Below are 11,030 nucleotides of genomic sequence, written 5' to 3'. Positions count from 1 at the left end.
TAGCCGTCAAAGTCTTCAACGTGTTGAGCTACAACCGCCCCCATGACGTCCAAATGAGGGAGTTCGAGATGCTCAGGAAGCTCAACCACAGCAACATCGTCAGGCTGTTGGCTGTGGAGGAGGTAAGCCGACCAAGAGGAGGAGGCACAAACGCAAAGACGTGAAGGACGTGAAAATTCAACAAGAAAAGCTGTGCATTGAAGTTTCAGGTCAGATCACTTTTCTTTTCAGTTGCCCTCTAGGCATAAAGTTCTAGTAATGGAGTTCTGCTCCGGGGGAAGTCTGCTAAACCTCCTGGAGGAGCCAGAAAACGCCTTTGGGCTCCCCGAAACCGAGTTCCTCACTGTCCTCCAGTGCATAGGTGAGTGCGATCACGTTGGACGGGTTTCCTGTCTGCTAACTGATGCCCTGTGCCCCCCACAGTTCAGGGGATGAATCACCTGAGAGAAAACGGGGTGGTGCATCGGGACATAAAGCCCGGGAATATACTGCGGCAGGTCGGAGAAGACGGGAAGTCCATTTACAAGCTGACGGACTTTGGAGCAGCAAGAGAACTGGAGGACGATGAGAAGTTTGTGTCTATTTATGGAACTGAAGAATACCTGGTAGGAAAACGTCATTACAAAAAAACACTGCAGTTTTTAAATGTATGTATCTAGTCATATTTATTTTGTTAGGTAAGACAGGGGGATATTTACATAATTTTTTAAACTATGGGATTACAAAACATGACAAGAAAGGCTGAGAAGTTATGAATAATTTACATGCTGATCTGTAAATTCCTAATAAATAAAAGAGGGTTCACCAATTTTTCATCAACTTTTACTGCTATTCAGTATATTGGAGTAAAAGACGGTAAGAGAAAGGCAAAAAATATATCTTGACTAAGCTGCAAAAGTGTGGTTTCTGAAAGAGAAGAGACATAAAGTAAATCATAATCATGTTTTTATTCCAAATATTTAATGAAACATTGAGGTTTAAGTGTTTTAGAAGCCAAAGGGTTTTTTCTTTGTTTGTGTGTTCATTATCATTCAGGACCAAGAGCAGGATGGTGTAGAAACAGAGTTACAGCTTATTAAGAATAATTATTAAGAAACTAGGACATTTAAAAAAAAATACATGTCATTCATATTTCTTTATTCAGAACATAAATTGTTTTAATGGTGACAGAAGAAGGCGAGGACCGTAATGTTGGGACGAGGCCTCACCGTGTGTTTTGGTCCTCCCCTTAGGAACAACTAGGAGGCCGTGCCAGAGGACCTCAGGGTCCGCGAGGGCTCATACTTTAAAATAACATCATTTAAATAAGAAGGCCCAAGACCATAAAAACATTTATAAATCATTAAAAGACTCTTAAAATCAAAGAAAGAATAGGTGCCAGTTTTTATTATATTGTAAAACTTTGGAAATATTTATTACCTACACCATTTTTGTCTTTAATAGTCACTTTTGAAGCCTGTTGTTTCCTCTGAAGGTAACAAAAGAGGTTTCAGTGGACTGTTATCATTTTCAAAAGTCTTTTTGATCAACAGCACGTGTTGAGCAGCAACGTTTGAACATGTAAGCTGTTGTTTTGTTGTGTTGCGCAGCACCCAGACATGTATGAGCGAGCTGTGCTGCGAAAGCATCACCAGAAAACCTACGGCGTGAGCGTGGACCTGTGGAGCATCGGTGTGACTTTGTACCACTCCGCCACCGGGAGTCTCCCCTTCACCCCGTTTGAAGGGCCCAGAAAGAACAAGCCCGTCATGTGAGCCAACACCCAAGACGGTCCTGACAGCCGTGTGAGCTCCACAATCGAAACCTCTTTGTTTCACTGTAGGCACAAGATCACCAGAGAGAAGCCAATACATGCAATAGCGGGTGTACAGCGGGTGGAAGGCGGGCCGATAGAGTGGAGCTACCATTTACCTCACAGCTGCCAGCTCTCCAGGTGAGAGGAACATCTGTCATTTTTAAGAAGTTTGGGCGTTTGTCCTCGCTGCTCGTGCTCCTGTCTCCGCTTTGGTTCTCTTTGTTCGCAGGGGTCTGAAGGTGCTGCTGGTTCCAGTACTTGCAGGTATTATGGAGGCCGACCAAGAGAGATGTTGGGTTTTTGACCAGTTCTTCACAGCCACCACAGATATTCTGCAACGACAGCCAGTCCACGTCTTCTCGTTACAGCAAGCGACGGCTCACAGTATTTATATGCACCATTACAAGACGTACGTCTGCTCTGGCCTGTCTTCATCACTGTCTCTCTGACCCTTTTCAGACATTCGGAAGCTTTTCTTCAGACTTTATGAACTAGCGTTCACCAGGTTCATGGGTGCTCTCAAACATCTGATTAAATCAAACAGCAGAGCACATTTTATGAGTTTAACCCGCCACATAGTGACATATGTGGCTGGGTTTGTTAAATTCTTATTCATCTTTACTTAAAAAATGTCTTTTCAAATCATTCAATCTAGGGATTTCCTTGTGTTATTTTTCCGTAAAAATGTATTTGGTTTAATCACTGACACCTCCTTATTTTATTCTGAAAGTTCCATCTGTGTTTGTCTCCCGTAGAATTCTGAACGGCAAAAATAAACCCGAAATGTTCCGTGAGAGTTTTGCAGAGAAAAGAATGGATAAAAAAAGAAATCATTAGCAAATTTGTAAAGTTTTTCAATATCTGGTTGTAATTCAGTGTATTTGTGGTGTAAAGTCAGTTGTTTTATAACAGGAGTTGCTAGAAAATTGCTTTAAAAACCAGCCAGAGGAAGTGAGAAATTTATGACTTGAGCTGCTTCACCAGTTGTGAGTTGAAATTTGAGCGATATTCCACCAGTCATTGTTGAAATAAAAGTTGAATTAAAGAAGTTCAATTATAGACTTTTGGTCCAAAAAAAAACCTAAAACCTTGGCCATCTGTTTCATACGCTTAAACATATTCTCATATATATTTGTTTTATTTTACAAAGAACTCTTAAATCAACTTTAACAGCAAACCGAGAGAACTTTGGCCACGAACATCTTTAAATAAAAATGACTGAAACAAAAAGAACTCTTAAACAGATGAATATCTCTAGATTTTAATCACGTCTAAAAGAATTATAATTCATGTGAAATTTTGCACGTGCTAAGTTGCTGCTTAATGAAGAACCCGTCTGTGCAGCCTTGATTTTAAAGTGAATAATAAAATGGATTAAGACGAGTTGAAAATGTTGGTAAAACACAAATAAAAGTTGCATTCATCAATGATCTCCAGTCCCCTTTTCTGAGAGTTTACTGAGAAAACACAAGAGACAGATTTTCTGTGTTTTATTTGTCTGTTTTTGTTCGCCTATGATGGATTTATGGTATGTGAAAAAAACAAACATGTGTAAAGCTACGGACATCTGAAGCGTGTTCTAGAACGCGCTAAACATGCTTTCATGAAGGCATGTCTATCCCACGATGTTCACACTGGACAGGCAAGGAGGGGCTTCTCCTTCTTTTTTCTATTGTTTTTACCGTTTGCTAGCGCATGTTCGCCAACTACAGTTGGAAGAGGCTTGGTGCAACCTCTTGAAGTGGTGCAAATCTTGCTAAACTCGCTCCAGGCTTTTTCTTTCTCAGTTCTCTTCCAATATATGAAAGACTTGATGTCAACCGAGAACCAAGTCCGAGTCCATGATCGGTCTAAGTGTGACCTGGTTTAACTTGCAATACGCATTTGATTATACGAAGAGCTCGAAAACAGTCATGGACACTTGTGTAGTGTGACTGCTAGAGTTTTGAACACAGAATGGGCCACTTGAAGGCACATTGCCAAGGTTTGTGTGAACGTACAGAACAGACCAAAAGTTTGGAGACACCTTCTCATTCAAATGAATGGTCTGCACTGTAGCTTAACTGTTCTCCCTCTTCCTGCACAGAGTGATGGTCTTCTTTGAGGAAGTGGCATCGCAGACTGGCATCAGCATACAACAACAGCATCTGATGTACCTGGGCCATGACCTGCCCCTAGAGGGCAACATGAAGGTGGTCAACCTTCCATGTACGTCACCCTCCCAACCTCTGATCCTTCTCAGCAACTCGGCGGAAGCCAGCACCGGCCTGTTCTTCAGAGAACGTAAGAAACGACCCCTCTGTCTTTGAACACATCGTCACGATGTGTTTTTTTACTTATAGATTCACTCGAATCATCTTTGTATCTATTGTAAAAGCCTCTCCACTTGTCTTTTAGTGCAGTTTTTAGCCTAAATTGAAAAAAAAAAACGGTTGTTTTCTGGGCCATAGTTTCCGAGACATTTTGACATTCTATGTTAGTTTCAATAATCTTTAGCCGAACTAGTGTCAGAATGCCGGTGCAAAGGCTGGAAAGCCCGCTGCGCACCGGTCGAGGGGGGTAGCCTGGGTATTGCTGGCCAGTCACTACCCCGCACCCTCAAACTCCTGGGGGTAAAAGGTCAGCTGTGCAGAGCATCATTGAGGCTGCAGAGAAAGTCTGAAGATGGCTGTGGATCCAGAGGGGGGATACGTAGAGTAATAGGCCACTTGGACACAAGTCGGGGGCTGGTCACCCCCGGCTGGTTCCCCGGGTGAGGGTGTTTGATGGTTAAAGACCTGAAACACCCTATGACCTCGGGTTTATCACTGATAATGTGTCCAATTAGCACCTAGAGGTGTATTTAAGAACTAGAAGATCTTGCTCTGTGATACTTCTCTGACCTTCTCCCTTGCTAGGGAGGCCTCAAGTCAATGTTTCATGTTTGTCTGCATGTTGTTAGGTTTTTTTTATCTAAAAGAAAAAAGTTGAGTTAATGCACATTTACGATCAAAATGTAATCTTTCATCTTCTCTTGTCTTTGCAGCAGAGTCTCCAATCATACCATCCAAGTTTGATGTTTTGGCAGATTATAATTTCTCAAGGGTAATCCTAATGTTTTCTATCTACCCTGTTACTCTCTATCCATCCAAAATAATGTTCTCTTTCATCTAAATTCCAGCTCTTGACCCCTGAAACCCCTTCTGTGTCTTTAGATAATAGTGGGAGTGGTCCACCAGTACCTGAGGATTGTCCACCTGCTGCACACACACAGACAGTTACTGCTGCAGGGATACTACACCTACATGTGAGACATCAGTTCGTCCTGGTCCTCTGAACGGACAGATGTGGCTCTGTGTTCTCATTCTGCTCTTTTCGTCTTTCCCTCCACGCCTCCTCAACCGTCATCAGGATGAAGCTGCGAGCGGATTGCAGCGAGGCGTTACACAGTCTTTCACTGATCACCCTTCGATTCCAGTCATGCTTTAACGCCCACAATAGGATTCATAAACTGTACGTTTATTTACTGTTTCATAGCATTCATTTATGTACAGTTTCTCACTTTAACTGCATAGACTCAAGCATGTCTCTTCTGCTGCGTTATTCTTCCAAGAGCTCCTTGTTCCTTTGAGAACCAAGTTTCAGCTGATCGCAGTCAAACGCTGCAGCTGGTGAGTATCGTCTTTGTTTTCCTCGTACCGTACAGCTGGATAGCTCCAAAATGGCTCGCCTTTTTTTTTTTTTGCACTGCTTATGTTAGGCTGGGTGTGTGAGGGCCTGTAAGAATGAGCGGGAGAGAGTGTAAACAGAGTGCTCTCGGTTATGGATAATGGAAAGGCGGGGCCCACAACTCAGAAGCGAACTAATGCCGATCTGCAGACTCTATGTCCTAGAAACAACACAGTTTAGGGGACTTGGGCTAAAAATGGCATAATCATAAATGTAAGAACACTTTTAAAATACAGTAGATGAAAAGATGATCGCAGTGGGTCTTTAACTTCTGAAACATATTAAGACATCAGACATGAGCAGTAGAGTCAGATCAATCAATGAAAGCAGAAAGAATATTTCAAGCAGTTTGAAGTGCAGTCGGACTCATCAAAGCTTGTTGGGGAAATACTCTTTAGCGAGTGAGATGTGATGCATTTGTTTGATCAATATAATTTCTCTAATGGATGAAGATTCAAAACGTATTTGAAAGGATGAACACTCAGGTTGTTTTCCACAGCCAAGACTCCAGAAAGTCTTTTTTTTTTAACCCGACTGTGTCTGAAGCTGAGATTCTACAAGTGGAGACAGATATTTATTTTTCCTCATGGTTTTAAGAAACAATCTACAACTGAATGAAGCAGCCTTAATAGCCATCTTTAATGAATATTAAAGTTAATTAAAGTTCATTTAATGAAAAGAACTTTAGAGTTTCATGTATTTAAGCACAAGACTTTTTTTAATATTCTATTTCTATTCCATTTCTTTTCTATTTTCTATTCTATTTAATTTTCTACATTTATAGAGCAACTAAAGTTTTACATTTGCACCAGTTTCATGCCTAATTTTGGGTAAATTGGAGTCTCTTGTTACTTTGTAAGCCCCCGCCTTCCCTCCTTCCAACCCAGCTCACAGCTCAGTGTCATGCAGCTCTAATCCTGTTGTTTTCATAACAAGATTACTTAATCTGGTTTGTGGGAGCATCAAACACGGCTCACACCTTAGTGTGAGACCTGTAATTTGCTGATTTCCGGCATGGGATGGTCGGTGACGGTCTTTGGCTGTTGTCTCCACAGGTCCGTGAGCGCCTCCCTCTGTACACTGCTGGCATCAAGGACTGCCAGAACCAGATGGAGCACCTACTTATAGAGCAAGCCAAGCTAACGGAGACCCTGGCTTCAGACAAGAGGTACAGTGGAAGGGCAGGAATTCAAGCCTTTCATGTAGAGAGGCAATTTACCATCGACCTCTCTCTGGTACAGCTGCCAGAAGATGGAGATGCTGCTGCAGAAGATTGTGGCCATTCATCAGCAGTATCGAAAAGATCGGCTGATTGGCAGTAAGCAACTTTTCCTCAATATTTTGTTAATACGGTGGCCACTCGTTTGTCACAGGGATTGGGTTCTAAAAATAACTTGTAATAAGTGAACTCCGCGAAGTTGAATCCCAGATGTTTTAAGGCTGTAAAAGCCCTCACTGCACACTTTATACACTTTTCTTCCACAGACATGCACATTTTCATTCTTTCTCTCTTGTTTAAACTCAAAGCTCAAACATTCATAGGACAGTGTTCAAGTTTTATAGAATGAAAGCAAAGATCTGCTTGCAATCAAAGATTTATGTAGGTATGATGAGCTGCACTCATTCTGTACAGGAGACACGGCAAAGGGAGATTGATTGACAATGGTTCATAACCAATCAGGATGCAGAACAGTGTGCTGTTAAAAAAATCAAAATACAACATGCAAAATTACACTAAAAAAATCAAAGGAAACAGCAAAAAATGTGAAATGTGAACTGTGATATAGTGAGGGACCACTGTATTACACATTTAAAAATGGATGGATGGATGGATGTATGAGACAATAGAGGTTTTTTTTTTTAACTAATAAGATTTCAGTTGTAAGAATGTCCAAATATATCAGAGACCAATTATACATTTACCAATTGTTTGATTTATTTTGACCTAACTAGTTTCTTTTTTTTCTTTTTGTATTTCAGAGCTAGCCTACAACGATGAGCAAATACACAAGTTTGAGAAGTGGGTTTAGTGACGGGTTTGTGGGTTTCTGCCATTGACTGTATAAGAGAACTGGACTGGGCGAGTAGCTCCAGGGAAATGAGGCCAATTCAGTCACCATTTTTCCGTGATACGGACGTCACCATGTTGGAGCCAGAGGACAGGGATTTGTTCAAGTCCATCTGAGTCAATGTTTCTATGGCAACTACTGTCACCAATCAGGAGTAAGCTTGTTCGAATTCCACTCTCCTTCAACTCAAAGCAGGCTCTGGGGAATCTAACATGAGGTGGGGGGCCAGTGGGCACCACAAGCTTTTAATGAGGCATCTGATTGGTCAGTTTATAACTTGAATAATTTGTGATAAAGAAAAAATATCTTAGAAAAAATAGGATTTACAAGAAGATGTTAGAAAAAGGTATCAGTGGAAGAATGGTTGTTCTGACCAATAGAAGGACTGACTAATAGTTGTTTATTTCTCAATAGAAGTCTATGGGATTTTGGCTTGTTGGAGCCAGCGGGTACTTCCTGTTTGGAACGTGAGGGAGGCTCAGTCCAGTTCTCTTATAGAGTCAATTGTTTCTGCAGATGTTTGCCAGCCTGTAAAATCTCTGAGCTTTTGCCTAATCCGGTTTTCTCTCTCCTCTGCCAGGCTCCACCTGTTGTCCCACATAAAGCGAGTAAAATCTGTCTTCAGAGAAGAATGCGTTCAGAGGTATAAGGAGCTTCTGGGCTCAACAAAGACCTGGAGCAGGTCAGAGCAGACACTCAACTAAGCCTTTAAACTGTCTCAACTACTCTGCACACTTTGCTTTCCCACACAGCCTATTGATGCAAATCTGCATGAAACTGCTTTGGCTCCAGAATTACCTTAATTTAGCATCTACCTGAAAGCAAAAACATTTTCAAAGCTGGAAATAAATTCAAGCATCAAGGGGTTAAAAGCACACATAAATGGCAAAGACCCTTTGCTTTGGTTTAGTGGATGTCACTTGTGCGTTGTTATTTTTGTTTGGCTGTTTTGTGTAGATGTTTGATGCTGCATCTTTGCTATTTAAGGATCTGGTTGAGATAAAACCTGCTTATTTTTCTATCCTGTCCAGTTTTGCCTCTCACATGAAACCATTTCGCTACAGGAAATCTATCGTTTATATTATGTTTTGTGACACGAAGTAATTCAGATGCCTATTAATTTAAAAAAACTGCATATAATCTACACAAAGATGGAAATCAGTATCACAAAAAGATAAGAAGAAAGAACTCAAAGCCTGATAAAACAGGATCGCTTAGATTTTTTTGTTAAACAACACAATTATGAAACAAATGTTTTTTTCAAGTTTCACTACCTAAATTTAAATTGGTTTTACTGCCTTAAAAAGTATGTAACCAACAGCTCAAAGAAACCTAAGCCTACAGCAACCATATGTATCAATATAGAGCTCTTTTAATTTAATCCTTGAAGTTAAAGGAAACAGCATTTGTACTGAAACAAAGCAGTTCGCCCCTGCATGGTCTACGTGTGAAAATGTGGGCCGTCTGTTACGAGAATATTTCTGTTAATGAAGAAGCTGGGATTTACGGGCGGTGACCTTTTACGAGGACACTGCTATGCAAACAAAATAACACCCCTGCTGTGACATTTTGCCCTCTAAACTTTACTCTGTAAATTCTCCTAAAATCTTTCTTTATAGGACAATTCAGATAACAGTAGCAGATACTATAGCTGCAACATAATGCATATCAAATCAACAGCATTAACTTTGTTTTTTTTTTCCTCATGTTAAATTTAGAATATTTTCAAAATAACATTTTCTTACTGATTTTCTATAAATATTTTCAATTTAGATGCCAGAAAGTGAAGAAATTTAATTAGTTTAAGTTCAGAATTTTAACTTTCTGTATTTTTAATCAGATACATATCTGCAGGCCCCTTCTGAAAATGGCTAATGAGTCATAATATTACAAAGAATGATCCCACATCCTGATGATTGAATAGCATCTTATCTCAACTAATCTCTGCCTTTATTTATGTTAATCTTTTCAGCTATAGATGCTTGTAGTACATAAATACATTAGTGTTAGCTTGATGGGGCTCTGTTGCATTTGCAGGGCTTTACAGGAGATGGAGAACCGACTTCTGGGCTTCGGCTCTTTATCGACAGGATTGCTGACAGATTTGGAAATGGATGAGATGCATTATAATAAGGTAAATCGGCATTTTTATGTTTTTTAGTTGTTATTTTTCAACCAACTGTTCGTGCGCTTCATGAATGGAGTTATTTTGTTTGACTCATTTTTTTCATGCATCGTTTTATTGATGGTTTTCAGTAAAGAACCCTGTTTTCTCCAGATTATGGACAACATCCTTTCCACGCCGCCACATCAGAGAGGAGAACAGCAGCAAGGAATCACGCCCAGTGAAAAGGACCAGATGGTGTCCAGGTGTGCAATAAATCCAATTCTAACGCTTTTTCTTTCTTTTTTAATTAGAAACCATGAAAGCACTAATCCTTCTCAAGCGCTTAGTGGCTCATTTCTTTGGAGCTGTGGGAGGTTAAAGTGTGATTTCAACTTAGCTTAAAATGTCGATTGATTACAGGTGAAGCTTGGTTTTTATTATAACCAGGAAAAAGCCTAAATGGGTCACTCATAAGTGGCGTCCAGACCAGCTGTGGAAGTTTGTTTGTAAGTTCTGATGATAAGTGTTGTTCTTTTGTAGGATGCACCATTTGAGGGAGGAAATGGAGCTGCTGGTGAGAGAGCTGCAGTGTAACAACACCATCATTGAAAGGTCATTTGCTCAAACAACTTCCTGTTCAATTTGTACTTGATCCTCTGCTGCACGACGTTGATTGTGTTCTTCTGGCTGTGCAGTCTCGGAGTGGTGGACTCTGCTGCAGCCCGGGAAGCGAGTCCAGCTCGACCTTCCACTTTGTGACAGAAACACACGACCAGAGGATCGTCTCACAACAGACCACCTGCATTTTCCCTCTGGACTTGGGGGTTATCAGTGTCAGAATGAGAATAGCAGAATTATAATTGCAATTAAAAAAAAGACATCTTGCACAGAAAGGCTGATGCCGAGCCACAAATGGACTTTTATCCGGTGCGTTTGTGCTGACTGAGCACGGCCGTTCAATAGAAGCCTTAAGTGTTATTGTATTTTTAATAGGGTTCTGGAATGATGGAGTCTGATCATGAAACAAAACCAATGACCACTCAGCCGCTGAGTATTTCATTTGGTGTGTTTCCTGTTTTCTACTTATAAAATGCACTTAAGAAAACGGTTTTCTCTAGAGCATTTTCTTCTGCATGCGTGTTCAAGAACAGGCTAAACGCAGGTTCTTGAATGCTCATTTAGCCCATGGTGTTCACACTGGACGAGCAAGAAGAGGATTCTTCTTTTTTCTTCTTCTACTGTTTACCAGCGCCTGTCTGCCACCTACAGTTGGAAGAGGTTTGGTGCGAAAAGTCCAAGTGGTGCAAATCTCGTGAATCTTGCTCCAGGCTTTTTCTTTCACAGCTCTATT

General features: G+C 40.8%; 1 protein-coding gene across 4 annotated transcripts in view; it reads left to right on the top strand.

The window, feature by feature from the left end:
* Positions 1-10,784, top strand: part of ikbke (inhibitor of nuclear factor kappa B kinase subunit epsilon) — a 14,194-nt gene extending 3,410 nt beyond the window's left edge. For 3 of the 4 annotated variants that reach the window (XM_023955227.1, XM_023955228.1, XM_023955229.1), the window contains exons 3-21: positions 1-122; positions 232-361; positions 424-605; positions 1,590-1,750; positions 1,823-1,933; positions 2,025-2,204; positions 3,882-4,078; positions 4,821-4,879; positions 4,990-5,081; positions 5,186-5,287; positions 5,388-5,445; positions 6,559-6,671; positions 6,745-6,821; positions 7,484-7,523; positions 8,153-8,254; positions 9,610-9,706; positions 9,851-9,942; positions 10,220-10,291; positions 10,375-10,784. The exon at positions 1-122 is cut by the window's left edge and continues 16 nt beyond it. In XM_023955227.1, the coding sequence (XP_023810995.1) occupies positions 1-122; positions 232-361; positions 424-605; positions 1,590-1,750; positions 1,823-1,933; positions 2,025-2,204; positions 3,882-4,078; positions 4,821-4,879; positions 4,990-5,081; positions 5,186-5,287; positions 5,388-5,445; positions 6,559-6,671; positions 6,745-6,821; positions 7,484-7,523; positions 8,153-8,254; positions 9,610-9,706; positions 9,851-9,942; positions 10,220-10,291; positions 10,375-10,438 (2,051 nt within the window). In that variant the 3' untranslated portion in view covers positions 10,439-10,784. Of the gene's footprint in view, positions 123-231; positions 362-423; positions 606-1,589; positions 1,751-1,822; positions 1,934-2,024; positions 2,205-3,881; positions 4,079-4,820; positions 4,880-4,989; positions 5,082-5,185; positions 5,288-5,387; positions 5,446-6,558; positions 6,672-6,744; positions 6,822-7,483; positions 7,540-8,152; positions 8,256-9,609; positions 9,707-9,850; positions 9,943-10,219; positions 10,292-10,374 lie in introns of those variants that run through there. The other variant, XM_023955230.1, reaches the window with a different exon arrangement.
* Positions 10,785-11,030: the final 246 nt, after the last annotated feature.

Source organism: Oryzias latipes, chromosome 5, assembly GCF_002234675.1.
Source record: "Oryzias latipes chromosome 5, ASM223467v1".
Taxonomy (NCBI): Eukaryota; Metazoa; Chordata; class Actinopteri; order Beloniformes; family Adrianichthyidae; genus Oryzias; species Oryzias latipes.
Note: the sequence above shows the minus strand (reverse complement) of the source record. Positions and strands in the feature narration are given on the sequence as shown.